The sequence below is a fragment of the Corvus cornix genome, chromosome 15 (assembly GCF_000738735.6).
Source record: "Corvus cornix cornix isolate S_Up_H32 chromosome 15, ASM73873v5, whole genome shotgun sequence".
NCBI classification, from domain to species: Eukaryota; Metazoa; Chordata; class Aves; order Passeriformes; family Corvidae; genus Corvus; species Corvus cornix.
The window spans coordinates 8,279,542-8,307,397 of record NC_046345.1 but is presented as its reverse complement, the minus strand read 5'-3'; the positions used below and the strand labels follow the sequence as shown (position 1 = coordinate 8,307,397).

At 41.7% G+C, this 27,856-nt stretch overlaps 1 protein-coding gene across 2 annotated transcripts; it reads left to right on the top strand.

Annotated features, from left to right (window-relative positions):
• The first annotated feature begins 1,397 nt into the window (after positions 1 to 1,397).
• On the top strand, positions 1,398 to 27,567 carry PPM1F (protein phosphatase, Mg2+/Mn2+ dependent 1F). Of its 2 annotated transcripts, none has more exons than XM_039560941.1 (7): positions 1,398 to 1,603; positions 10,960 to 11,090; positions 14,638 to 14,837; positions 15,973 to 16,161; positions 17,290 to 17,433; positions 18,371 to 18,464; positions 19,584 to 27,567. In XM_039560941.1, exons 1-7 carry the CDS (start codon positions 1,428 to 1,430, stop codon positions 19,955 to 19,957), a joined length of 1,308 nt encoding a protein of 435 aa, XP_039416875.1. In that variant the 5' UTR covers positions 1,398 to 1,427; the 3' UTR covers positions 19,958 to 27,567. The 2 variants fall into 2 exon arrangements, with proteins under 2 accessions (XP_039416875.1, XP_039416874.1); XM_039560940.1 differs by having other exon boundaries at positions 10,957 to 11,090.
• The last annotated feature ends 289 nt before the right edge of the window (positions 27,568 to 27,856 follow it).

Below are 27,856 nucleotides of genomic sequence, written 5' to 3'. Positions count from 1 at the left end.
TGGCTGAGTGTGTCTGGTCAAGTACAGTTTGTGTCACTTATAGCCCCAAAACAGTTTCAGCACTCATGGTCAGATGGGAGGTGCAAAGGCTGCTGCATTTCAACACAGAATGTGCAGAGTGACCTGATACGGGATGCACTGGCAACAGAGAGGAAAGACAAGTCCCTACAAAGGTAATTTACAACTCTGCTGTTTTAATTGGCACAGTGTGTGCATTTACTGAACGAGAGAGCACAGCCAAATACCACAGCACCAAGCCTGTTCCTCTGATCAAATGTTTGTTTATACAGTTACAACTCAAACATGAACTATGTTTTAACAGTACTGCTTAGAAGATCCAGCCATAGGTAGAAGGGGTTTTTTTCTGTAGTTCTTTTTAGCTCTTTCTGGTACGAGCAGGCTGGAGCAAATAGCTTCTTTTCATGAAGAACCACGACAGGGTTTTAAAAATTAGCTTGATGTGGTGCCTCAGAGGCATAGGTCTTGGCATAAACTACAGTGGCTTTCAGGGTGCTTGTACTGATTCAGTTGTTCAAGTCCTCTCTTTATCTGTAGCCTGGTTTGGTACACCAGGAACTGCTCTGAACATACTTGTGTGCCCAGCTGGCTGCTGCTGCTGGCTGCGATTTCTGTGATGCCGGGAGATGGTCCTGGATGTGTGGGAAACCTGTCACTGGTCATTCTCCACAGCTGCTGAGCTGAGTGGGAATGCTTTCCTCTTCCTCCAAGCATGGCTTTTACTTTGGCTATTTGCAGACAAACTTTTGGTTGTAAAATCTATTTTCACCCTTCCCATTTGCACGTATCTCCATGTGTGATTTGTCAGGGTGTGTAATTCTTCAGAATCTAATGTAGAGTAAGTATTTTAGGATGGAAAAGCCACTCACCTCAGTCAGTACTCACCTTGAGTGTACTGTGTGCAGTTTTGGGCACAAAAATGTAAAAAATACATTACGCTATTAGAAAGCATCCAAAGGAGAGCCACGAGGGTGGGGAAGGGCCAAGGGGAAGCCGTAGGAGGAGTGGACAATGCTCTCAGGCACACGGTGGAATTTTTGGGGTGATCCTGACGTAGAATAGCCTCAGTTGGAATAACGTTCTATGATTTCGTGAGTGCTGAGCGAGGGGAGAGCTCGGTGAAGAGACATCCCTGGGAAACACCTTTCTGCTGCTTTCAGCCCTTCCCTGATGGCAGAGCGTGTGTGGAAGGGGAGGGCACCAGCAGCTGCCCTGGGAAGAAAGCGGCGCGGCGCCCGCTCTGCCCCGTGCCTTTCCCGCGGCACCGGGAGCTCCCGGCCCGCATTCCAGGCATTGTTTGCGGCCCCGCCTCTCCCGGCCCCGCCCCCGCGCGCCCCTTAAAGGGGCCGTCACCGCTCCCTCAGCCTCCGGCCCCGCCCCGCCGCCCCTCCCGGCCGGGCAGCGCCGCCATGGCGCTGGAACTGGAGCCGTCAGCGGCTCCCTTGAGCTCCTTCCTGAGGGACTTCCCGGCCCCGCTGGCCCCGGGGGAGCCGCTGCCGTGGAGCTCCGCGGGGAGCGGCGCCCTGAGCAGGGCCGAGGTGCCGGGCGCGCTGGCCGAGCGGGCGAGGAGCCTCCTGGGCAGCAGGTGAGGGGGCGGCGGGGCGGGAGGGGGACTCCGGCCGGGCTGCCCCGGGGGCGCCGCTGGCAGCCGGTGTGAGGGAGCGGGGCCGCCCCGGCAGCGGGGCCGCAGCAGGTGCAGGCGCGGGAGGCGCTTCTTCCTGACGCGGGGCCCGCTGGGGGCGGGGGAGAGCCCTCAGCGTCTCCAGAGAAATTTAGTTTTGCAGATTGATTGATTTATTTATTATTCCCCCTTCTAAATGACTTTTTGTGCCTGTTAATAGCATGCTTTTATTCAGGCCACAGGCCTTCGGCCCTGTGCCTTTATGGTATTGCTTGTGTGTGCTTTTCAAAAATATTCCTTTCCCACTCTCGGTGCGGATTCAGTGACAAGCCTGCAATTAGCGCGATAGGGCGATTCTTGTAGTGAAGTGCCGACAGCGTGAATTCAGGTCCCTCGGGGCACCTGTGTGGGTCAGCTTGGAAGTCTGGGAGGGAGCGGGTCTGTGAGGTGCCTTGCAGGGCTGCCAGGGGTGCTCAGCTCCCCAGCCCTTACAAGTGCGACATGCTTGTGTGGGTTTCTGAAGCTGATGTTTTCTTAAGACTTCAGGAGCGTACTCACACCACTGCTGGAACACACAGCTGCTCATCAGTGGTGCTTCTGTCATCCCCTGACTGCATCCTTGTAACCCTCCTCCTGAACAGTTTAGACTTCCTCTTTAACACTGCTAAGAATTGGGATGTGACTTACTTCTTTTGGCAAGCTAGTGCTTCATCAAGAACAAGTTATTTCCCACCAATTTCTTGTCTCCTGATATTCCACTCCCTTCCTGCACTTCGGCAGTAGGGCCTGTGCATTCCAGGTGTTAAAAAGTTCCTACCACAGTCCGCTTCACTGACCTGCTTGTAAGAGTCAAGAACAGCAATTGTGGATGGTCTAAAAGAACATGAGTGGTGATCAGACTGTGCTGTGGTACTGGGGCTGTGGAGGTGACTGGTTCTGGTTTGGTATATGCTGAATGTTACCTGGTTAGTAGAGGAATTTGATTGATAGAAAACATGGTTTGAATTACTTGCCTTTTTAACTACTATCTGGTGAGTTTATGAACACCAGGTGGATATTTTTTGTTGTTGTTGAAAGTCTATAGGTGATTTTTAGATATTTAAATTGTCTGAGAAATTGCCTTAAAAATCAGGTTACTCCTACATATTACAGAGATGATTATGGACGTAATATCATTCAGAGTAATGGTGTGCCTAAACCTGAAGATGAGAAATGCGTGCCAAAGAAATACAATTTCTTAGTCAGTAGTTTAAAAAGGCCCAGATAATCATTGCATTAGTTGGTTGTGCTTTGACTAAATTGCTCTTGAACAAAACACAGCTGTGCATTCCGCAGTGAGATTGCAAATTCATCACGTGCACTGAATCGTTGAACTCTGTGGAGCAAAAGTGGTTCTGGGTGAGCACTTTAAAGAACAGGGTAATGCCAGTCTTGAATAAATACTTATCACATGGCACCCACTCTGCCATGTGGACCGGGCTGATCCTTTCTACAATTGATTTAGAGAGGAGGGTATTAAGCTGTAGAGTTATGGGATACCTTACTCAAACTGCAGTGCTTGAAGAATCAGTATTTCTGAGCTGCATATCTGCTGACATTCTGTTGTTGTCTATTGGGCACGGTAACAAGTGGAAACAGAAGAGGAATGATGGTTTTGCAATCCTTTCATCTCACCTGTCACTCCTGGTGTTTACACAGAGAGGAGCCTGCCAGTGTCAGAAGCTGCATTTTTCACATACCTGCCCTGCAGCCGGTTCTGGCTCCACAGTCTGTCATACAGAGCTGCCTAAGTCCTGAGCTGGCAAGGAAGGGAAAGAGAGCTAAAGAAAGTAAAGCAGGATTGAAGTGCAGCAATCTACTTATTAATTCTTTTCACAAAATGTTTGTAAAAAACAGAAATCGATGAGAAAAGTGTTTTTATGAATTCTTATGGCTGGCTGCGGGCAGCTCTGTGTTTGGGTGAAGCCATGAGTTTGGGCGTAGAGTAGTGTACCTAAAGTGTCAAATGTAGGGATCCCTGCAGAATTATAGCTCAGTTTTGGAGTCCTATGACAAAGAGAAACCTCATCTTGTAGTTGCAAAAAGGCTGCATTTTCCTGTTGGGTAGGCTAAGTTCTTGCATGTGGAGGAAGACTGATACAGCCCAAGGCCAAGACAGGAATCTTGTGTTTTGAAATTGCAGGCCTTCTTCTCATAATCCCTGTAATTAGGAACTAAAACTGAAGTCTCTGATTGTGTGAGAAATTGCCAACATTACATTTTCTTTCCCATGTTTGCTACTGTGGATCAATTCAAAATGCACCTTTGAAGGCTAAATCAACTTTTCTGCTGATGCGAATCCTCAATAAAATAGATGAGGGAATAGTAAGGAGATAAGAGAAAGAAGGATGTTAAAGGTTTTAAGACATGGAAAAATAAGGGCGAGGGCTGACATTAGAAGACATTTAAATGTTTGTATAAAAGTTGTTGAAGATGCAGAAGTGGTGCCAGATTAGTGACTGTGCAAGAGGTCACTGTAGTTGAGATCCACTGATCTGCAGGCTGTCATGGCAGCATCCCAAACATATGGATGGCAGCTCGGTGGAAAATACACGCCCTCAAATATCACAGTGTCATTCTACATAGGTTTAACGCTAGGAAGATGTTTGTGGATGTACCTTGCTGACTTCTAGCATTGATGCTTGATCTCTGTTTCTGGAGTGTGAGATTTCTCTAACATCCCAGCATCACAGAATGTATTTTACATGGTGATTAGTGCTGCTGAAGGATTTCTCTGTAGATCAAAGTGTTATTGGGAATTGAGTTTGATGCTCAGTTCTGCTGTTCTGCTTCTCATTTTCTGTGTTGTCAGGTACTTCATTCACATGTGCACAGATGTGTGGGTCATGGCCCAAAGGGCCCAAGCCAATAAAGGTCCATAGCCAATATCGGTCCAGCAATATCCTTGGCTCATGAGACAACGTATGGTGATGTTTAGTTTGTTCTTCCAGTTGCTTGGAGGCACAAACCTTTGTGCCTTTGCAATGAGGAATGTTGTTCTTCCATTACTGATCAGGATTTCTGTTGAGAAGAGAATGGACCAAGGAATAACATTGGTTGGGTCCAACAAGGAGTTTCTGAATGCTGTTGCTTCTCCAAGACTGCACACATCTCTTTACTTGAAAGCACTTGGATACATCAGGCTAACTCCTGGATGTCCTGATCTAAAATGAGTTATTTTAACAAATTTCTGCAAATGCAGCTACCATAGGAAAACACCAGCTAAACCAGCAAACCATTTTGCTCCCTGGCAGGACTTGCCCCTAAATCACTAATCTGGTGAAGCTTTGCATATACTTCTACTTTGAATAGTCTATTTAAATCAATGGAACTGCCTGCTACTAACTGCAGCTAAATACATACATAGCATTCTGAAGAATTGGAGCAGGCTTAAGTAATCTTGTTTTGCAGAATTTTAATTAACATACACTTTTGGGTAATAGCTGTGTTCTGATAGTCTATGAAGGTAGCTGATTGTGAATGAAGAGGCCATTAATTACTTCCCAAGCTTTAGAAATTAACCTGAAATATTCCTGACTTTTACTGCAACAGAACATGAGATGAAATCAGACCCCTAAATATAGAAATTTTGTCTTCCCCTTGATAGGAGCTGAAACTTGTATGGCCATCCTGTGACATATCCAAAGAACAATGTGAAATTCTTGCAGCCTTCCTGTTTGAGGAGATTTACTACAATAACAGTTGAGAGACTTGGGCTTCCTGTTCTGCCCCCTCCCAATCAATCTGCTGTTGCCTCAGCATCCTGTTTTGTGTCTTTGTGCTTTACACTGTAGTGCTCATGCCCAAGGTGAGGCCCTGGCATCTTTATTTCCAGCATTCCCTGCTTTTAGAGTAGTTAATTCAGCAATTCTGATATTTTGATGTTTTTATATGATTTAAGCATGAGGACCAGGAAAAGAAAATCTTACCTTGCTTCTGATTTCCCAATCTCTTCTTAAAATGCTCTTTAGCCTCTTCCTCTGTGAAAACTACGTTCTACTGTGACCTCTGCTTTTAATAAATCCCCTAAAACTTACTTCCTTATTCCTAATTTGAACCGTTTAGTGTAATGCACTGCTATTTCTCCTTGCTTGGAACGTGTTTGCTATTTTGCTCTCATAACCTGTGTGAAACACCCTTTCTGTCATTGTTTCAAGATAAATATTCAATTTTGAAACATGTTTAGGGCTTAATTGAAGAGTGGCTTTTGTGGAATTAAGCCTCTCCTGTTCTGCTGTGTGGTTTTTCTTCCTGCAGAGAATTAAATGGAAGTAGCAGGTGACTCTTCCTTGCACATTTTGTATAAAAACTGTTCAGTAATGACTGAAGGGCCTGTACAGATGGATTCTGGATTCTGAAGCTGCTGCTCCTGGTAGTTTCATAAGAAAAACTGGAAAAAAAAACCTGCTTCATGTAACCATAAGAGATGGAAATTCTGTGTGTGGCATTGTTTATGTATTTGTTTTGATTCTCTTGTTCATCTCTTTTAGCAACCTGATGTCATTAACACAAGAAACAACTTCTTGTGCATTGTAGGATGTCAGATGTTCTCTCCTTAATGGATGTCTATTTGTACTTTTCTGGCCACCATCACCCTGGGAGCTCTGGGTACTGCTCTAATAAATGCTAATGCTTAGAGCTGCTTGAGTGGAAACATTCTGTAGTTGATTGTAAGAATAAAAAGAGAAAGTGAAATAAAAGTAGCAGATTGGGGAGAAAATACTGAATACAAGCAGCTTTTGTTTGAGGAAACTTGTGACCTGCTATTATTTTGGCAGTGTGAGAGGATCTTTCACTTGCTGGAGAACTGCTGGCATTTGCAGATCTGCACTAAACTCACTGCTGATAGAGCTGTAACATGCTAGAAACATACCCTGAGCCCACAGTGGCAGAGCTGTGCTGGGTGTGATCTTCTGCTGTTACAGAGCCCATGGAACAAATAGGGGCACATCTTCCCTTGGACTTGAGGCAGCTGCAGCTGACTTATGCTAGAGCTTGTGCTAGCAGATACAGCACTTCATTTTCCTCAACATATGTGTATATGCACACTCTGAAAGGAAAAGAGGATTATACAGTGGTGCACTGGCCTGCAGTACCACTGCTGCCTTGTTGCTATGACTTTGGTAATAATGTCTGTTTGGGGTGGGAGGAATGAATTCTTTCGCTTGCAAAATAAGTAAATAAAAATGCAGAAGGCTTTGTGTAAACATGGGTGTTTGGTGTGTCCTAGAGAGGCTTTGTACCACCCTCAGGAGTGACACAGAGCTCGTTCCTCTGCTTCCAGTGCTGAGGAGCAGCTGTTTGGGGTCTGCCATCTGCTGCACTATTCTGTGTCCTCAAAGCCGCTGTAAGCTGGGCGTGGAGCACTGCAGGAAGTCTGTCAGCTGTTTTCAAGTCTTTGTAAAAAGTGTAGTTGTAGCTGAGGCTCTGGCCAAGGTGTGGTGGCCTGACCTTTGATGCTCTGGATGCTTGCCCCCTACCCACAAAGCTGTTTGCTAGAGACTTCTGAATACATCCTCTTAAACTGGAGGGGAAGGAGAGGTAGGAACATCTTTGAACCAGTGACTTGTTTGAAACACTCACTGCAAGTGTCCTGGCGATTTAATGACCCAAATAAAAAAAAGTAAGAAGTTGTCTTACTGGGTTTCTGCTTCCCAAAAGAATGTACGTATTCTGGTTTTTTTCTTTTTGAAGACTGGTACTAAAAAGGTCAGTAACAGTCTTATGATTGACCTGACATATGTGATTACACTGTGGCTGTGGTGGTGTGACAGCTGGTCTTTTGAAATAAAATAGATAACTAAATTGTATTGCAGAAGAGAAACAAGGTGAACAAGAGAAGTAAGTTTTGTTCTATAATTTATGCCAAATCTAAAGTATGCAAAATACCATAATTGCATTCTACTTCTGTAACTTTATTTTGGCCCCCAGGTATGTGTATTAGCAGGAGCTTTGCGTAGCTCCTTTTACCAGTACTGTGTGTCCAGTAGTCCAGAATCTTTCAAGGAGGAAAGTGGCATATAAACTTAAGTGTCTTCTTTATTAGCATAAGTATTGCTTTACTCTTTAACTTACTTCTTTTATCTGTACTCAGGTTTTTGAAACGAGGCTTGTATTTTACTGTGAGTGGCTGCAGGATATGAGCTCCATGCTCCAGCCACTGTCAATTTGACTTCAGCTGCTGGTGAAGCTACAATGCCTCATCTGCACTGTTACAACATGCTTTAATTCTTTTAAAATATTTTTTATTGTGGTCAAAACACACCCTTTATGTTAGCAAAGAAATAGCCTGCAGCAAAGAAATTCAAAGTCTGTTTACTACTAGCCTGTGTGTGCCGAGGCTGAGTGTTTGGTGTTGCGTGCCAGAGAAATGGGGCTGACGTGTTTCTCCTAAGATTCTCTTAAAGTAGCATCCTGTGCGTGTAACACACCCCACCAGCTTTCCTCTTCTTCCCAATACGGTTGGTTTTCCCCTTAGGAAACAGCTACAGTGTTCCTTCTGATTCATGGAGATTAAATTATGCTTGATTCAGCTCGTCACCAGGGTGTCTCGGGCTTCTTTGAAAGGAAGATTTTAACAATAAGTGACATTCTTCTTTGCTTACAGGAAAGGTTTGAAGTCTGTAATGGTAATTGCAGTGGGTTACTTTTGCACTGGTTGCCATAGGTACTGCAGCAGTTTCCAGATACTCTCCAGCCAAGTGAGACCTTGTAGCTCTCAACTAAAGCAGCAGTTCTTGCTCTTTTTTGATGACACATTTTGTTAACTCCTAAAGTCTCTGATTCAGAAGATGAACTTAAAACTGATAAACATCGAACCTGAATGAAAGATGCCATTCCTTAGAGCTCCATTTACTTGAGCTCGAGTGAAAACCAGTCTTGCCAATATGGTAATGCTATAATAAAGAGTTTATAAAGTAATCACAAATATGTTCTGTTCAGAACTGAGATTGAACTAAATAGGTTGGGTAATTTTTTAGACTTTTATCTTTTTTCAGTGTGTCAGAATCAGTTGTTTGATGTTGTTGCTGACTGCATAACAAAATCCCAATAAACAACCACTTTCTTATAGATTTGCAGAGCTATGGAGGGGGAGGAAATACATAGGAAGCAAAGCTGAATGAAGTGTATCAGTACTGAGGAATCACTGAATTTCCTTTTCAGGGACTGGATGGCAACTGGAAAAAGTTTAAGGATGTAACATAATATGTAAATTTTTTCTTTGTTGCAGGCATCCTGTAAGCAGAGGTTTATACAGGACTTGTGCATTATAGCACTAAGTAGATTTCCTTTTGTTTAAGCTGCTTTTTATGGACCCAGTTCAGCAATCCTGGATTCCGGAAAGCAGAAATACGAAGTTTAAAATCAAAGTATTAAGCCCTCTTCTGATCCTGAGCTGTGAACCCAGGCTAGAGTTGATTTTTTCCTCCAGCACAGCAGAGAAATTCTGAAGATGGCTGAAGCTTTGGCTCTCACTGTGCAGCTAAATGCATAGCTGGTTCTTAATGTTTCTTGTCTCTATTCTTGGAGCTGAAACGTGCTTTGACTAAAGCTTCTGACTTTCAGCAGCATCAGCAACACATCTGACATTGTGGGGCTTATATTTTCATATTCCTTTCTTTTTCTCTTACGCAAACAAAAACAGGAAGAAAGATTTTTGGAGTGCAGGGGGTGCCATATCTGTTTTGGATGTATTTCTTGCTTGACCTTTTAAAAGGTTGTCTGTCAGTGTCAGAGTCATTATAAGTGGGCATTGTTACTTTAACTGAGCTCGGAAAGGAACTGACTCCCCTAAACATATTAGCCTTAAAAAAGAAACAAAAAGCTGCATTCTGTTTTCCCTTGATGTGACATGACTGCAGCTAGCACTGAAAGGACTGCAAACACATTGCCATCTATTTGAAGTACCGAAATAACTCATTAAATTGGGCTGTCACTGCCACAGAATGCGTAGCATAAAGCAGGCCTGTGTTGGAGCCTGTTGACTGAGACAATGCTGTCTGTTTGCTGCCACAGGAGGTACTCATACACGGCTGTGAGGATGTGACAAGGCCTCTCTTTCAGGAGCACAATGGCAAAATGCATTTCAGCTTGTTGTCACTGGGATCTGAAACCCCGTGGTCTTCCCCTCTCTGCCCTTCTGTATGCACAAACCAGTCATTGCTGAGCAACATCAGACCAGTTGCTTCCACCATTTCATACTCCCCAGCAAACCAGTTTTATGCAGAACTTTGTAAAATGTTTCCTGGCAAAACAGACTCTTGTCCTTGACTTGCTGTAGGTGCCTTAATGTGGTACTTGCTTTGGTTATGTAATTCGATTTTTTGTGGGAATCAAACACTCCATGAACAATGGATAAAGTGGCTCTTTATGGATTTTGGTGCTTATTCTTCATTCTGCTCTTAGAAAATGGCTGGAACGTGTGTTGTGTACTGTAGTTTTTAGTGCTTGCCATGAGACTATAGGGAATATAGGAGTTATTTTATAGTAGCCTCATTCTGGAGTTGGATGGGACTTACTTGTTTAAAGACTCAAAAACATACCAAGTCTGTGCTTCTTATAAACATGTGGCTTGAATAAAGCATTGAGTAAACAAGAGATGGTGAGCAGATCATGTAGCATTATTGTCTTCTAGATGCCTGCCTAAAAGCTTCATCTAAATCACAAGTCTTGGAGTCTCTTCTTATCCTAGTGCCCAGTCTCAAATCTTTGCATCTTTTACCTGGGTGGTTTCTTTGGAAAACTTCCAGTCAGAATAAACCGAATGATGAGGGCTGTAGGTTAGCACTAAGCAGGACTTTTCTTGTAAGGGGAAGGAGAGTTCCAAGTAACCTTTTTAGAGATTTGCATCTACCACAACATTGAGATTTTGCTACTGTCTGTGGTGAGATTGTTGACTGTGAGCAAGAAATGCTGTGTCGTGAGTAGAAACAAAATGTGTGTGTTCAGAGGCTGAAATTGAAGGTAGCAGTTCCCATCTGAGAGCTCAAGAGAAGGAGGTACCATCTGTGACTGGAGTGTAAGGCAACAGTTTGAAAATATGATTCATACACTTCTTCCTCTTTACATTCTTGAGAAAGCAGTTGTCTAACTGAGGATCTTACTAAAGATTTGTGTGAATAAATATTGAACATATGGTTTCCTCTACTAGTTTACTAATGAAGTTGGTATTGTGTGCAATGCTTTCTAAGTATGAGGTCACCAGCCATACGCTGCGAGGTTGTAGCTCAGTTTAAACTAATGCAGTCTCTTTTGCTTTGCCTTCCTTTTCTTACCAGCAGAGGTGTTTCACCACTTCTTGCAGCATCATTGATCCATGCTGCAGTTGATGAAGTTCTCCAAACAGACTTGACTGAATTTAAGCTGCAAAATGTGGAAACGGAGGGAGAAGGAGATGAGGAAAGGTTCACCTGTAAGTATACTTCTTTTTCTGTCTGTGGTTTTCCCAGAGGCTGTCTTTCAGAAGACTTCAGTGTCTTGAAATGTTTCCCAGATTTATTTGGTTAGGCTGCTTGGCAAGCAGCAGTGAATGGAACTTCATTTGCTTTTGCTGTGTATCTGTGGGATGAAAGGAAGCTGTGCTAGTTTTGTGAGCAACATGCAAACACAGTGTCTGGAGCCCTGACTGATCCTGTGGATTGGCTTTCTGAAAGGGAAGAGTGTGCCCTTTTCCCTTTGGTAGAGTGATCTTAGCTAATTACTCCTGTGTTTTGACGTTGACATCACCACAAGTTGTACGGCCACACCAACCATATAAACCATCTTGCTTTTGTCTTGGCAACCAGATTCTGGCTGCTCCACATCTTGAACATCCTGGAACTCCAGATCTTTCTCTTGGCAAGTTGCTCAATAGTCTCTGTCTTTATCGATGATTTCTTTTCTTCCCACTCTGCCCTATAAAGGTGGGATGCTGAGGGAAGAAGAGTCTGATGCATTTGTCTTCTACCTGATGCCTGCATTTTCTCCTGAGTGAACTGGAGAGAGAGCAGACCTTGGTGACTGAGTACTGGGTTTGTGCCTTGTGTAACAGATGGTCCTAGTGCATTTACGTGCTGAAGTGTTTAACATCAGGCTTCACCAAACCTTCAGTCCCAGTGCCAAGAATTTAAATGGAGCAGGATGCAGGCAGAGTAGAAGATAAAAATGGAGATGTCCTCGGCAACCCAGTCTGTTCTGTAAGAGGAAATCCTCACCCTTCCACTTCTTTGGGATGGCTTGAAAGGCAGTTAGTTCAGTGTGCCCCAAACAGAGCGCTGCGATGGCCAGGATATGACACTTCCCATAAGGCTCTTCCAGCATTCATGTCCAAGTCTGAAACGGCAGGAGGGGGAACTCAGTTAATTAAGTCATGCTGCACCCTGATTATGTCATCCCTCGCCTTAATGCTTGTGGCCTTCACTCACTGCAGCTAACCTGGCCTGGGGCAGGACTCTGCCTTGACGGGGAGCTGGCAAATTCAAGTTCAGTGTGACCAGATCGCTGCAGCCTCTACAGGAAAATCAGAAGCAGCATATTGTAACTCACCTAGGATAATTACGTAGGTTTTCACACAGCAGTTGGAAACTGTTATCAGAGCATCCTGCAGTCACTCTGCTGCGGACTCTTTGTTGGCATCTGTGTAATTATCTTTGAGGTGAATATAGCAGTCATATAAGACATGAACTGCTATACATTTGTGAGCCTAAAATTATAACTTGTAGTTCTGGGTCTTATGTAAATCTTGGGCCCACAAACCAAAACCAACCCTATCTGAATGATAAAGAAATAACGTTTAGAAACAAGGAGTAATGAAGAACTTGATAGGACATGGACATTTTCTTGGTCACAAGCATCTAATGTCTCTGGTTACTATATATTGGGGACATTTGTAAGATATTCAGGCTGCTGTTTTACTCTGAAGGCCATAAAGATAGGACTGGAGTCTACTTTTAAGATAGTGCAGGCAAAATTGGAAAATCCTTGGATGAGTTTAATGTTGAACTAGTTCACATTCTCTCACTGTTCCTTGTTGACCAATGCCCCAGAACCCTCCCTGTTCTGGTGGTTGAAACCTTCTTTAATTTCCACTTTACATATTCCTGTCTATTTTGGTTGTTCGTTCTTATGTTACCATTGCCATTTAGATCAAATCTCTATTGACCATTCATTCCCCTATCAAACGGGATGGAAACTGCTCATTGTTCAGGTACTTGGTTGCCTGATCTCAGCAAGGAACAGCTACTTTAAAGGTGTTCATTTTTCTGCACCCTTGGACTGTACTTGTTTTCCCCTATCTTGTAACTGCTATTACATCACTTTAACTGTACAACTAGAAGGAAAGATATTCCTCATGCTACAGCACAGTATGGATTCTCTTCCTGCACTGCAGTAATTATAATAATTCTGCCAAAAAAAAAAGCATTCTTGGAATGAAAGAGAAGTGATTATATAAAAGCAATGGGGGGGTGTGCACGTGTGAGTACCACTGTTTGTGGTACATTGCAGAAGCATGTCTCTTGTTAAGGTACTAAATTCTTTGTCAGATTTCACAAGCTTGATATTTAAACAGCAATATGTCTCTTCTGGTCAGTATTAGTCTAGACATTTACAAATATGTAAACTAACAGCTGTAGACAAGGCTGTTTAAGATGCTGTCCTATTTAATTATTTTGTTTATGGGATGATGTAATATTTAAAGGTTTTTATAGCTTGCCCATTAACACCTACATATTAAGCAAATCAAAAGTAATTTTGGTTAGTATGTAGTGGCTGTTAATCAAAGATGTGTGTTTAAATTTAAGCTTTCAGTTCTTCAGGCCCAGAGATGCATCTGAAGCTGGCCAGCCACTGTTGCTGAGGAAAAAAAACAAACAAAAAGCTTGAGAACCAGGAGTTACAAAAAGAAATTCTGAGGAAGCTTTGATGCTAGCAGTGTTATCAGGAGTCAGGATAAAACAGATACAGGAGAGATAGTTCATGCACTGCAGTTCTTTAGAATATACACTAGTGACCAGCAAATTATTTTTGCTCTATAAATGTTCTTTTCAGTGCATTTTGAAGTTAGTTGATTTAGCATTGAGGCAGGTTTCCTACTCAAATAACAGAACTTTAAATTGTTACCTGTTTGGAGGGATACTGTGTTGCAAAGCTAGACGCAATGCCAAGCACCAAGCCATTCAGTCTGATGAACAGTAAGTTTGGATTAATTGATCTTTGGGATCTATCCAGAAAAGGATTTGAGTGTCTGGCTGGAGCTTTTCAGGCTGTGCCCAATGGGCGCTTGTGGTTCCGCTCTGTAATGACAAAGCTGGAGAGCGGCGGAAATGCTCTGTCCCTCCAGCTTCTACAACCATGAGTATTTAAAAAGATAAAGATAACAGCTTAAAATTCTAATCTGTTCAGCTCAACTCTGAGTTGAGCTATTGACCTCAGCAAACATTTTCAGACTTCTTGTTATTTCGGTTGAAGTGGTTCAGTAGGACATAACCTGACCCAAAGCCAGGCCAGTGCTTTTTCAACCCTTGCGTCCAAGACAACAGCAATCTCTTCTTGAAGGTTTTTCTGCCCACTTGGTGATTCCCTTTTATTTTTCAGTAGGTAGGAATTCCTATCACTATATCTTACTAATTTTACTTACATAATATTAACATTCATGTCTAATATACTAGACTGATTTTTTTTTGGGTCTTTGTTATGATTTTTGTAATGTAATCACCTGCTTGATAAACCTCTATTTTGAAAAAGAACTAGCAAGTAAAGAAGCTGCTATTATCCCTAGTGTTACACTGTTTTTTGTTGCAACTTTCTCTCCACATTATTCTCAGGACCTCATTTTAATTCTTGCAGAGCCTGTAAAAGCAGGGTGCTGGATGTGTGTATGTAGCTGTAGTGAAAGAAACTTGAAGGAAAGACAGGCCAAAAGATGGGGTAGTGTAGGAAAGTGGGACGCAGCACTTACTGTTTTGTTTCTGTGCTGTCAGTGCTGGATGAGGAGTCGCTGCAGCGCTGCTTTTTTAACAAGCTGAGGGATGTGTGCTGTGAGTGGCAGAAGCAATTGCCATCGCTGAGGCCACTGACGCGCTTCCTGCTGGTGTCCATCCACGCCATCCGCAACGCCCGGCGCAAGATGGAGGATCGCCATGTCCTCCTCCCCGAGTTCAATCAGCTCTTCGGTCTCTCAGTAAGTCTGGACACAACAGGGGAGGCTGGCTGGGCAGCTTTGCGACATTGCTGTAAGCACAGGGGCCTGGTGATGGGTGATCTGTGAATTTCTTGCCGTAAGTTATTTATCGTGTCTGCACTGGAGCAAGGACTTAGTGACTCAGATTGCTGGGGGCCAACTACTGCCCTGATAAAGAAGTGATGCAGGGAGGATCTTGTGCCTTTGGGATTCATGTCATAAGTTATGATACAGGGAGATGGGAAGTTCACCTAGTGCTATGTTGCTGGAGTTACAATGTTCTTGTGACTGACACAACTTGTATATGGATTGAGAGCAGCCCTGAGGAGCAGGACTTGGGGGTGTTTGTTGATGAGCAGTTCAGTGTGACCCAGCGATGTGTGCCTGCAGCCCAGAAAGCCAAACGCGTCCCGGTCTGCATCAAAAGCAGTGAGGGCAGCAGGCCAAGGGAGAGGACCTGCCCCTCTTTTGTGCTCTGGTGAGACCCCACCTGCAAAGATATGTCCAGCTTTGGGACCCACTACATAAAAATGAGATGGAGCTGCTGGAGCAAGTCCAGAGGAGGCCACAAAGATGATGAGAGGGCTGGAGCACCTCTGCTGTGAAGACAGGATGAGAGCTGGGGTTGTTCAGCCTGGGGAAGAGAAGGCTCTGGGGGCACCTTATAGCAACTTCCAGTGCTTAAAGGGGCTACAAGAGAGGGGCTCGGAGCAACCTGGTCTAGTGGAAGATGTCCCTGCCCATGGCAGAGGGGCTGGAATAGGTCCCTTCCAACCCAAACCATTCTATGATACTAAGAACAGAAAGGGGGAGAACAGCAGTTGTACAAGTGCCAGTTCATGAAACTGCCAGAGGACTACATAACCAGCACGCTGCTGCTTCAAATCCAGGTTATTTTTAAGGACATTAAGTGACTAACAGCAAACAAAGAAAAGTAATTGGCCTGCGAAGTACCCATTTCACCCATTTTGTACATGTGTAAATGGACTTAAATTGCCATTTGTATGGAAGAAAGCCCAGAATAAAGAATCTTTGTTTGTTGGTACCAGTCTGTGAGCTATTTTGGTTTTGAACAACAGGAATGTCTTCCTCTCTCCCTCCCCCCCCCCCCCCCCCCCCCCCCCCCCCGCAAAAGGATGACGTTGATCGTGCTTACTTTGCGGTGTTCGATGGCCATGGTGGAGTGGATGCTGCCAATTACTCAGCAACCCACTTACATGTAAACGTTGGGTTACATGAAGAGATTATTAAGAATCCAGCCGAGGCCTTGAAATGCTCTTTCCAGAAGACAGATGAAATGTTTCTTTTCAAAGCCAAAAGAGAGGTGAGTGGGTAGAGATTAACTCCATTGTATTTAAATAACACTGAGAACTGTTGGACAATGTGGTATTATCCAGAAAATTCTGGCAGTACAGTTTATTTGAATCACTGACTTCTTTATGAAATTATGCTACATATAAAGGTTTTGTTTGATCAAATTACTTCTTATTTTGAGGAAAACCAGTGCTTGGGAGTTCAAGATGAGTAATTGAAAAGAAGTGCTACAATTATTTAAATTATTCTGACATATCAGTTATTTGGAAGAATGCTGGTGCCTCCTTGTCTAAATTGGGCAGCCTCTAGGTGTTCTGTTGTCCTACCTCTTATCTGGAAAAGAGATTTCTCTCTTCCTGATAATATGGTTGCTATCTTCCTCTTTCCTGTCCTACCATTAGTGTCACTGATAGCTGTAAGTGAAAAATGTGTTCTATGATTTAAATCAGACTCCTCAGTTCATTAAACTTATTGATCAGCTTTGAATTGAATTGGTATGATGAACATTCTTTCTTCAAATCTGCGTTACACAGTTTGAGAATTCTTAGTATAGAAGTACAATGGAAGTACTCATTGTTAATATCCTCATTTCTGTCAGTGAGGTACAAAAGAGGGACCAGCATTTTTATAAGGTCTGATTCTCACTAATCTTTACAGGGAATCTAGGACAGTTAGATTTTTTCCTTTGTTGACGTTCTGATTTACATACCCAAGGATAAGGGGATCTGTGTGGAGCAAGGTATTTGTAGTTGCTAATGTTAGAGTGGAGAATGTGAAAGGGATTGGAGAGATGTGTTTGTGAAATGTTCATTCTACTGAAATTCAGATCCTCTTGCTTTTCTGCATGTCTGTTTTAAACAACAGAGCTCTTAGTCTCCTAGATTGGTTTTAGAATTAATAGCAAGAGAAGGAAGAACATAAGACTGTATTAATCATCTGCATATTAGAAGATATGTTTATAAATAGTCTATTTCAAGTCTCTCTACTATCCTGTACTTTCTTTTTAAAGTATCTGAATTAGGATTAGCAGGTCTAATCTACTGCATTTAGTGTGATTGAACCCAAGTTTTCAGTAATGCCATATATCCTAGCAGGGCTTGTTGCATACTCACCTGACACACCTGTTTTCCTTCTGTAGAAGCTGCGGAGTGGCACAACAGGTGTGTCTGCATTGATTGTAGGGAGCAAACTACACATAGCATGGCTGGGGGACTCTCAGGTGATGCTTGTGCAGCAAGGGAAAGCTGTGACATTAATGGAACCTCACAAACCAGAAAGAGAAGTAAGTCTGGCTTGTTTTTTCTTCTTAAGTGTGTGATGTCAGATTCTCTCTTGAAACCTCTTGGAGTCAAGCCTTTTTAAGTGTTTGGTGCTTTACATAAGTACATCTACTGCATGGTAGGTTGCATGGAATTAACAATTTCTTGTTTTGCATCCACTCCTGTGTCTTGACAAGGTGATTCCTACACCTTGCCTGCTTGAAGGTACTAATGAATGGTACTCATAGTCCTGACTTCAGTTCCTGCTCAGATTGTTGAAAATTTGCAGTAATTAAAGACTTTCACAGGATTTTTGTGTGTGAATTTAAATCTGCCTGTTACAAAATATCTTAGTAATTTGAGATTAATGGCAATTTAAAATGTTAGCATAATGCAAGTCTTTCATTATATGCAGTACTGTCATTGAAAAGCTAATGCTAATCTGCTGGTCTAACTGGCTTAAAGTGTATTGCATTTCCTATCTATTTTAAATAGCCAGGTATTTTATTCCATGAAATTGGATGGGGACCTTGCAAGTTTACCTGGCATTGCATGAGCCTTTGCCTTCATTGCATGAATATTTGTAATAACTGAGTAGTTAAAGGAGTATCAGGGCAAAGACTATTGTTACTTAGCCTAGTTATCATGTATTTCATTCTGAATATTTATATATTCACCCAGTCAGTTGCTGTATGGAATGGGAAGAAGTGGCAGGAGAATTTACTCATCCATATGGGAAAGGATATGATGGTACAAAAACTTGAGAATTCTGCTTTTTTTCCTGCTTTATGGATAAGCGGATAAGCAGATAAGCCATGGCAAGGATGGAAAGTAGTGGCTTGTTTCCAGTAATCCTGTGTGCATGTTTCCATGCTAGATTCTGATATGTGTGTTTGCTGTATTCATTGTAGAAATATAGAAGCTGGAGCAGCAAACAAAATGTATTCCCCTGTTTTTCAGGATGAGAGAGCAAGGATTGAGACTCTGGGTGGCTGTGTAACCTACATGGACTGCTGGCGGGTTAATGGTACCTTGGCTGTTTCCAGAGCAATTGGTGAGATAAACCATCAGAATCAGTAAACTTCAGATTAAAGTTGATCAAAACATGCCACCTTAGGCTGTTTACTGTAAATGGTGTCTTGTTCAGCATCAAACAAATAGTAAACCACTTAGCTGTCTTTCCCATAAGGCTTGCAGCTACATCGTCTTTTTGGTTTTACTGTGAGCATAGAATGTTGTTTTATTATACATACTAGCCATGATAGTCCTATTTTTTTTCTAATACTAAGTTTTTTGCTTCTTATAAATGCCTAAACTACTGTAATGTTTTACAGTAGTTTAACAAATGTGCAGCATTTAATTTGTAAAAGTGGAGGAAGCAATAAATGTTTATCTAGCCTTTTTTATGTGCTTGAATGTCTGAATTGTGAGGGGGTTTTGTCCACTTTATTATGAATGTCTCTTTCTCCTGACTGCAGATCTTTCTGCTTGAGTCAAATCACTGCATTCTCCTTCAATATCCAGAAATTTGGAGCATTTTAATTGTAGTATTCTTACAATCTTATTAAACAAGCTTACTTTGCTAATTGCCAATTAGGGCAAAAAGAGGAAAAAACCCTGGGCAATACAGTAGATGTAATGTATGAGTGGGAGCAGATTACTATGGAATTTGTATAAAGCTATTTGGATCAGTAGCAACTCATATTTGGTAAGTATGTCCATACAAAACTGATAAACTAAATACAATGAGCAGATTCTTAGGGCATTGTGCTATGTATCTGGATAGCTAAGAAAAATCTGATTTTCTTGGCATTCTGAAGGCTGTACAAGAGGCACACCTGCAAAATGAACACCTGACTATCTCCTTGCACAAATACATTTCTGAAAGAAAAACTTTAGGAATAAATTCCTTATTTTCCCTGCAAGATTAGGGGAGCATAAATTAAAGTAACTCCTTAGAAACCCACAGGATTTAGGTGGGTTCCAAGCATCCTTAAAGAAACTAAAGTGTCTTCCATGCTTATTCCATAGCTTTTGACTACTCTTGTCCTGCATCAGGTATCTCTGGAACATGATCTGGCTGTTCTTGAGGATGGTAAAAGTGATTGGTGGGTAAGGAAGTAAGTGTTGGCGTGTGAAGTAATAAAGCCTTTGCTTTGGTTGCTTGTCTCAGGTGACATATGCCAGAAGCCCTACGTCTCTGGTGATGCAGATGCAGATTCCTTCGAGCTGACTGGCTCAGAAGATTACTTGCTCCTTGCCTGCGATGGATTCTTTGATGCCATCAAGCCCCATGAGGTTGTAGACTTGGTCCTGGATCATTTGATGCAGACCAAAGGAGTGGGGCTCAAAGCAGCAGAAAGACTGGTGGCTGCTGCCAAGGAAAATGGATCCAGTGACAACATCACTGTTCTGGTGGTGTTCTTGAGGGATCCTCAGGACATCCTGGCAGACTGTCTCAACGACTCTAAGAGCCCTAGGGCTGATGATGATGCTCAGAGCTCACCCTTTAACTTCCTCAGCTGCGAGGCAGCCGCCACACAGTGACAGAATCTGTTTAGTCCAGAATGTTCAAGTAAGTTCATGTAAGGAACTGCTTTCCACTGAAGAAGCCTCTAATACAGTAGGCAAAATGTATCAGGAAAAAAGGACAAATTGACAAACATGGAACAGAAAGGCAAGACGCCTTTTACTGAGTTCCCATTTGTCTTTTCCTTCTCCCTTTTTTCCGCCCCCTCCCCTCAAAAAACACTGAACAGACATGGAGATTTGTACAGCTATTTCATCTCTGGGAGCAAACCCTGAAGTGTGTCCCAGGGCTGCTGGTCATATCCCTCTGTCCTGGAAGTGGTAAGAAACCGTAACAGGTATAAGCTAATGGATGAGAATATGCCTTTCATGAATTCTGAGTGAAAATTTAAATTAGTGCTTAAAAAGAGCACTGTATGTTGTACTTAACTGTGATGTTACTTTGGAAGTTGGAGGGGGGAAGCTGTCCCCACCACAGAAAAGCTTCCTCCTGTGTGTGTTCTGTGGGAACAGGCTCAGTGTGTAGGGACTGGGTGACACCAGTGTGCTGTGTAAGGTGCTTTTGGTTTGTACCAAAGATACTACAAGAATGATGCGGCCTCTTTACTCAAACAGAAACGTTTAACATTTGTGTGTATGGAGAGGAGAAAATAAAACTGGATGCTTCAGAAAAAGCAGGAAAACCAGCTAGAAATATCCTGGGGAAAATGGTAAAAAATCATCTGCTTTCTGGGATGCTCTGGTTTATAGACTGGAATCTGATATTTAACTGCACTGGATTATTTCCCCCTAAGAAATATGCTTATTTGGCTATTTGGCAACCTGAAAAGGAAAGACCCCTCTTGTGGTATTTGAGAGAGATCTTTGCAGTTTGTGTGCTCAAGCAGGTGAATGTGCTCTTCCTACCACTATTTTGTGTACTATAGCAAAGGAGAAGTTTATTTTTATTGTAAATGTTTATTTGTTAATTTTCTGAACTTTACACTTGGAGGAATGTTCTGCAGTTTTACTTTATTTTGTTGTGGTTTTTATTTAAACTGGAATTTTAAAGTGTCTCTGTCTTTATTATCTGGTGTAAAAAACCTGACTACCCTCAAGTGCCTTAAATATTTCACCCAAGGATTGCTGGCTGCCTATCACAGTCTGGTCAGCCAGTTCCTAGTTTCTAAAATGTGACTTTCTGTTTTCATTGACGCACTTAAATGTTTCAATTTTTTTGTGAATTATTTAGTGGTAACTAGGTTTCAAAAAAACATCTTTGTTGCCAAATCTTGTGGTTTGTGGAAAAGCTTCACTGTGATTTACTCCCTGCCCTGTGCAGAAAGCTCTAGAGTTAATCATAAAGTAACAATTTGAGTAATTATTTCATTTAAAAAGAAGTAATTTCTGGCCTTCACAAGTAAATTTAGTAATACAAACTAGAAACAGTTTAGTAACAGTTTTTATTAATGGAAGGTTAATTTGGCCACACTTCATGAACCTTTTGGGTCTGAATAACTTTCTAAGGAACTGTGAAGCTCAGAGGATGAAAGAACTGTAATGAATGTGTGAGGGTATTGCACAACTGCTCTATTCATGATGTGCTAGAGCTTCTGGTTGTGTTTTGTCTTGCCGGGCTAGCAGAACTCAACAAGATCTGAAGGCTCAATGGTAAATTTGTTATTAATTTTGCTGTCTAAACAAAAAGTGCTTTGCATCTGGCAGCAAGATTGTATGCCACATTTAGAAGCACATGTCATTGCCATATGTCAGTCCTGTTGATTAAAATATGTTGAGCATTAATGTTGCTTAGGGAGGAAGTTTAGGTAGAAGAGCTGGAATGGCTCAAAGGAGGAACAGAGCAGCACTGTCCATGTCCAAAGTCTCTGGATCCTTCACTGATGTGGGATGACACAGTGACCCAAGGCTTTTGCTGGAATTGCTGTGGAAGATCCTACAGTTTTTAACGCAGGAGCTCCACAGTGACCTCCTCTCTCACTACATTGCAGCTCAGACAGCAACTGCCTTTTTGCCACAGGAGCTTTTCTTCTGAGAAGATCGTAAACAGTTTTCCATCCTACATTTTGATGCCCTAAAATATATGGGGAAGGATTTCCATTGTGGCAGCCTGGTGGGCTGGGCATCAGTGTTTGTAGTGAACCTTCTTCAGTTAAGGAAGCCCTTAGACTTGTGCAGTAATCCCCTTGGATTTATAAATTTGATTTCTCGCCCAGATACTCGATTCCATGCTAAATCCTGATGGCCACTAGTGCCTCTTGGTGTCTTGGAAATAGTTCTATTATTAATATAGTAAGAATCATGCAGAATTGTTTGATGTTATTGCTGTCTGAGGTTTATCAGCAGAGGGGGAAGCTATTGTATTTATGAAGGGAGGTGTGAAAAGTTGGTAAGTCCATGGTGTGGTTTAGTTTCTGAAATTTGCCAAATTTCCTCAAAGGTGGAGGGGACTGAACAAGCCAAAGTCTTTGTAATGGTTCTTTTATTTTAACCTTTTCTGGGCAGATTTGCATTACAGAGGCAAGAAAGTCTTAAGTCTTTTGATGGAGGCTTGCAGCTATATGAGAATGTCCTTTTTTTGTTTCAAATTTGATAATTTCTGTTTTATGGGAGCTAAGTGAAGTGGGCCTTTAGAAAGCTGTCTGTGGCAATCATAAAATCTAGTTCTCAAGCAATGCTCTAGGGAAGAAATTCTGCATTCTTAGAAGCTGTTCCCTTACATTTGCATTCATTCTGACTGACATAGTGCTTCATTTCTTTGAGATGTAAATGGATAGGAACAATCTTTGAGAACTCATACAGATTGCAGCATGGATTAAAAGTATTTCTCTCATTTTCAGAGACTTCTTACTAGCTTTAAAAAGTCTGGTCAGGTCAACAGAAATTGTAACAGGTCAAAAAAGGGAGTTTGTATCCCATCACTAGAATAAGTAATTCCTAATGTGTCATCTACAGGAAAATCCCAAATACTGTTTGGGAGGAGGCTGTAGAAATTAGTTGAAGGATTCAAGACAAATGTTCAATAATTTTCATGTCTTACTAGACTCCAAATGAATGTCTGCTGCAGCATTTTAGCACTCAGCAGAAGAAAAATTGCTCTTTAAAGGAGACTGAATTTTTAAAACAGAGCACACTTAAATTCTTTCGTTGTGTGATTGGAAACTGGCTTCAGTTGTTCTGCTTAGTGGATATCCAACATCTCTTTTGCTTATGGGTAATTCATGCTTCTACCTTCTCTTCCTTTCCCCATCCTCTCCTTCAAAGACACACACCTAAGACAGTGAATATTCTGGGTCTGGCAGAGACAAGATTAAAATTTTACAAATTACATTTGTTGGGAGTTCGTTTTGGCGTCTTTTTTTTTTCCCTGAGAATACAGATGAGAGAAATGCAGGAAAATTTTTAGAACAGAGGGAGATTAAGTAAAATCCACCCTCTGAGTGATGGAGGAGTGAAAGAGAGAGACAGGAATGCATTTAAGTATTATTAATGCCTATTTTAAAAAGGAAGTGGGCTGGAAAATAGAGCTACAAATGTCAGTTCTTTAGAGCGAAATACCAGTGCTTGAAAGAATTGGAAACACACCCATTAAGAAGGCAGAGCTCAGCTGTGGTAACTCTGTCTTCAAACAGCCAAAGAAGGAATAGCACTAAAAGTGTCCAAGGTGACTTGCTGTGACCCCTCAGTGCTACCTGGAAAGCTAATTCTACTAAATGGATTTTTCCAAACATCCTTCCATGTAAAGTAGTGCTAAGAGGGAGCATCCAGCCTCTGCAGTTCCTGGTCACTGTGCAAGTGCTGCTGTGAGTAAATGTGGAGTGTGTTAATGAGTGGAGGGGATGGTGAGCCCTGCAAGATGAGTAATTGGGCACAGAGTGGTTACGGCAGTGTTGGCAGTTAAGCAGTGTTAATCACAGTGATGGCTTTAATACCATTTAATAGACACTTATCTCAATTCAAAGTCAGATGTGATGCTGCTCTTTTAGAAAGCATTTCCAGTGCCATTAACTTTCTGTCATGAGGAGCCACTAAAATTTCCATTATTTTGTCAGATGTTGGGAAAAGTGCTTCTCTTGCTTTCTGAATTCTGGAGATAAGTTGGCTGTGTGCACTGGAAAACCTGTTTTCAGTTGATAGCTTAAATCAGTTCTTTGGAGTTGAAGCTTCCCTCCCAGGCAAAAAACCAAAAAAAAAAACCAACAAAAAACCCCCACCTAAAAACTAACCTAAAGACTTCAAAAACTAACCTAAAAAAGGTATTTCCAGAACAAGTGGCCAAGAACTTTTGTAAATGGTATTTTTAAATGGCATTGCACAAAAGGTAGCTAGCAAATACCCTCCATCTATAAAGGGCATTGACAGTAAAGTCTAAATTAATATTCCAGCTCTACTCTTTGTACTAATTTGACTCTGTTGGTTAAATTATTTGTATTCTTGTGGATGCAGGTACTGAACATACAGCACCAGCCATTGTCTGTTTCCAGTCTTACAGTACTGAAGTATCAAGCAAATGCTTTAGGGAGAAGGTGGGGGGATGTTAGCCACAACAGAGCAGATTGCAGATGATTCATGTATAATTCAGCTCTGGTTAAGCCTGAATTAAATTTCCCTGCTTAGTTCTATCACTGTCCCTTTTGCAATTGGGCCTGTGCCTTCAGAGAGAATCCTACTAAGAAGAAATAGTCCATTTTCCCTTTTCGAGGAGCAAACCCTCCTGATGAACAAAATGCCACTCAGGAAGGATTGGAGAAGGAGAAAAATGAGCTTTCAAATGAATGCAAAACTTCCCAATCTACATGAAGTTATGTACTCTCCCTAAACACAAGTTTATAGCAGGTCTGGTTGCATTTGAGTAGTGCTGGAAGGCAGGGGAGTTTCTGCCAAGCTCATCCTAACCTTTCAAACAGCATCAAAACCAAGAGGCTGGTCCTCTCTGCATTACTGAATCAAGCCACTAAACCAGCCAGCCCTGTGGAGTATTTGTTTTGCAGCATTGACAGCTCTTAAGAGCTAAGGCAGACACTTTCTGAATGTGTTTTGGTTGGGCTTAATATATTTCTTGGATTTTATTTAATTTAAAGCTATTCTTATTTATATAAGTTGTGTCAGCTGGGAAGTAAACAAATGGAGACTTGAAGGAGTGACTGCACCTCTGAACGTGTATCTGTCAATAAGCACTTCTTAAAATAATGCCTTAAAATGAGCTGGTAGGCTCTTGTGACAGATAACCTTATCTCTGCATGGAACAGGAAACCAAAATCTTCCAGAGAATCACTTAAACCTTTATTTTGGTGTGACCCATCAGACCTGAACGCTCACAAGCTGTTCAGTGTCCCTGGTTTAATGCGTGCTCCAAGCTGCGCACGCTGCCGCTGGTGCACACAAAAATAAACAAGGGACAGCTGTGTTGGCCACATAGAAAATTTAGCAAGATGCAGTTTTTGTTAAACAGTAGAGGACAAAATCAATAGGAAAAGAAATGTTTTCAAGCTTCTTGGAATGCAAACAATGGAATAAAAAAAAAGCAGCCTAGAAGAGTTGGCAGTGCACTGTCGGCTGAAAACCACTGTTTCAAGCAAATGAATTTAGCTGCTTTGTAATGTCTGTTTTATTTTGATAACAAACTCCTCTCAGTCAGAGTTTTGTCTTATTATGTGCTTTTTAGTTGAAGAGACAAGATATATTCAGCTCCTTAGAAAGTTAAATATATCTGGGCTTTGTGACTAGCTAGATTCTGATTATTGAATTTTCTCTCAACTATTAAGCCTGATTACTAATTTCCAGGAGATATTAATATATCAAATACTGAAGTTATTACTGATTAAATGGTTCTGGATTTCCATGCACAGGAATGTCATTGGTCCTTCCTGATCTAGTGGATGACTCCTTGAAGTTATTTATCCCTTTTGAGGCAATACATTAGGCAGGTAGAAGGTTTGTTGCTTTGGCAAATGGAGCCCGAATGTGTGACCATCATTCCCGCCAGGAACTATTTATCCTTTTATCTAAGCAATGATAGTTCTATTTGGATGTCCAAGGATAAAGAGATAATAGCTAGGAAACCAGGGTGATCCTATGGGGACCTTCTCAGGGCAGTAAAAATACTTCCTTTTTTTCATGGTGCCCTTCATAACTTTGCGAAAAGGCATTCAGCTGAATATTGCATGATTAATGCTGCTTTCTTTGTGTTTTTCCCACTTTTTGGTTTTTTTTCCTTCAGTGTGTTTAATAATAGCAAGGTATTTGTTTTATTTGGAGTCAAAACTTTGTACTGACAAAAAAAGGCCAGTATAAAGTTTTTAGCTCTAAGTTCCTCTAACTTAATTACTTTAATTACTTTTAACTTCCTCTTCTGCAAGTCACTTCTGTTCTGTGTCCTCCCTATTTTCTTCCCAGTTTTCTTTTTCTCTGTCTTTTATGTCCTTTTACATTGTCATCCCCTCCCTCCCCAAAACGCTGCTTTTTAGGCTGTAAAATCTGTTGGCAGTTAAGTCAGTTTAGTTGCCACTTTGTAATTTTCACTTCATCTGTGTCCATAGTGAATTTGGTCTGATCTTTGGAGGCCTGCAACACCAAGTCTAAAAAGAACCATGTCAGCTAGGAAGATGAGAGACTAGAATAACTGTTGCTTTGGCATGGACCAGTATTGGATATGTGAGAAGAAAATCCTGTTATTTGTATTTTACTTCATAGGAATGCTTAAGCTTATGTCAGGTAACAATAGCTCTCACCCTGATTACAGGACTTCAGAAATGTTCTTGTCTCTGTATTTCCTTGTTCCTGCAGATTGACTGTGCTTTCAAACATTTGCACTGTTGAGAGTGGGGGGAAAAGCTTTCTGCCTTCCTTCCCCTCCCCAGCTCTCTCTCTCCTGCCACAGTTGGCTGAGCAGTCAGGTTGGGAGCAGCAGCACATCCCGAGGCTCAGTGACCTCTCAGTCAGTGCCATTCTTCAGGGTCTGCTCCGTACTGTAACGCCAGTCCCGTGCTTGTGTAGTGGTAAGTGAGACCTCTGTAACTGCTCCTGCTGACTTAAAACTGTATGTTCTTATCAGTATTAAAAGAGTACAAGAGCAGAGCACATTTCTTGCCACTGTGTTGGCTGATGAACCTTGAATGAAAGTAAGAGGGCCAGTGATTTTGAAATAGGAGCTGTTAGCCAAGTTTTGTAGAATCATAGTCCTTATTTATTTTGTATGCTAATCTGCACTTGTGACCCTGAGCAGAAAAGCTGCAGTACAGCAGGTTTTATAAGCTGTGGCTTAACCAGTTATCTAGTCTCTTAAAACTCTTGTTTAAGCTGACTGGTTTTATGCACAGGTCAGAAACCTGTTGTCATTGATCATTAAATGCTATGCATATTGTACATTCAGTTACATGGATTGTTCTAATAGTGCTTGTGTGTATCATGCTACATAACCATATTTTTTATATATGTATGTATTGCATGAGGTTTAATTGTTGGGATTTTTTTGTATTGTCACTTTTGTATTCACACAGTGCCTCATGTATCTATTTGCATACTGCAAGAAGTTGTTTCAAAGCAGTGATTGGAAACAGGTGGGGATAAGAACTGCCACTGTAGGATCTGATGTTTCTGAAGTATTAATAAAGTATAGTGATTCGAAACACTGTTTGTTTCTTTTCTTAAATCTATGTTTCATTCTAGTATTTCAAGTAGCTCATATTGCAACTTTTTCATGTAGGTCATGCTGCACATTTTTGAGTGGTTACTCTCACCATGTTACCTTCCTCCATGGGGCTTTTCTGGGAAAAGAGGTCAGTGGAAGCACTAGAAGGAAGCAATCCTTGGGATTACAGTGTGCTTACTTGAAAAGATGAACGTCACTAAAACAATTTTAGGATTACATACCTCCAATTTATTGATTTGGTCTGTTCCTTCTTTTTCCCAGCTGACCAC

Bases quoted from the DNA above. Each gene is read 5' to 3' on its own strand.
- PPM1F (XM_039560940.1), top strand. From the start codon at position 1,428: ATGGCGCTGGAACTGGAGCCGTCAGCGGCTCCCTTGAGCTCCTTCCTG. The intron at 14,838-15,972 runs GTAAGTCTGGAC...CCCCCGCAAAAG, and splicing joins ATCAGCTCTTCGGTCTCTCA to GATGACGTTGATCGTGCTTA. The intron at 17,434-18,370 runs GTAAGTCTGGCT...CCTGTTTTTCAG, and splicing joins CTCACAAACCAGAAAGAGAA to GATGAGAGAGCAAGGATTGA.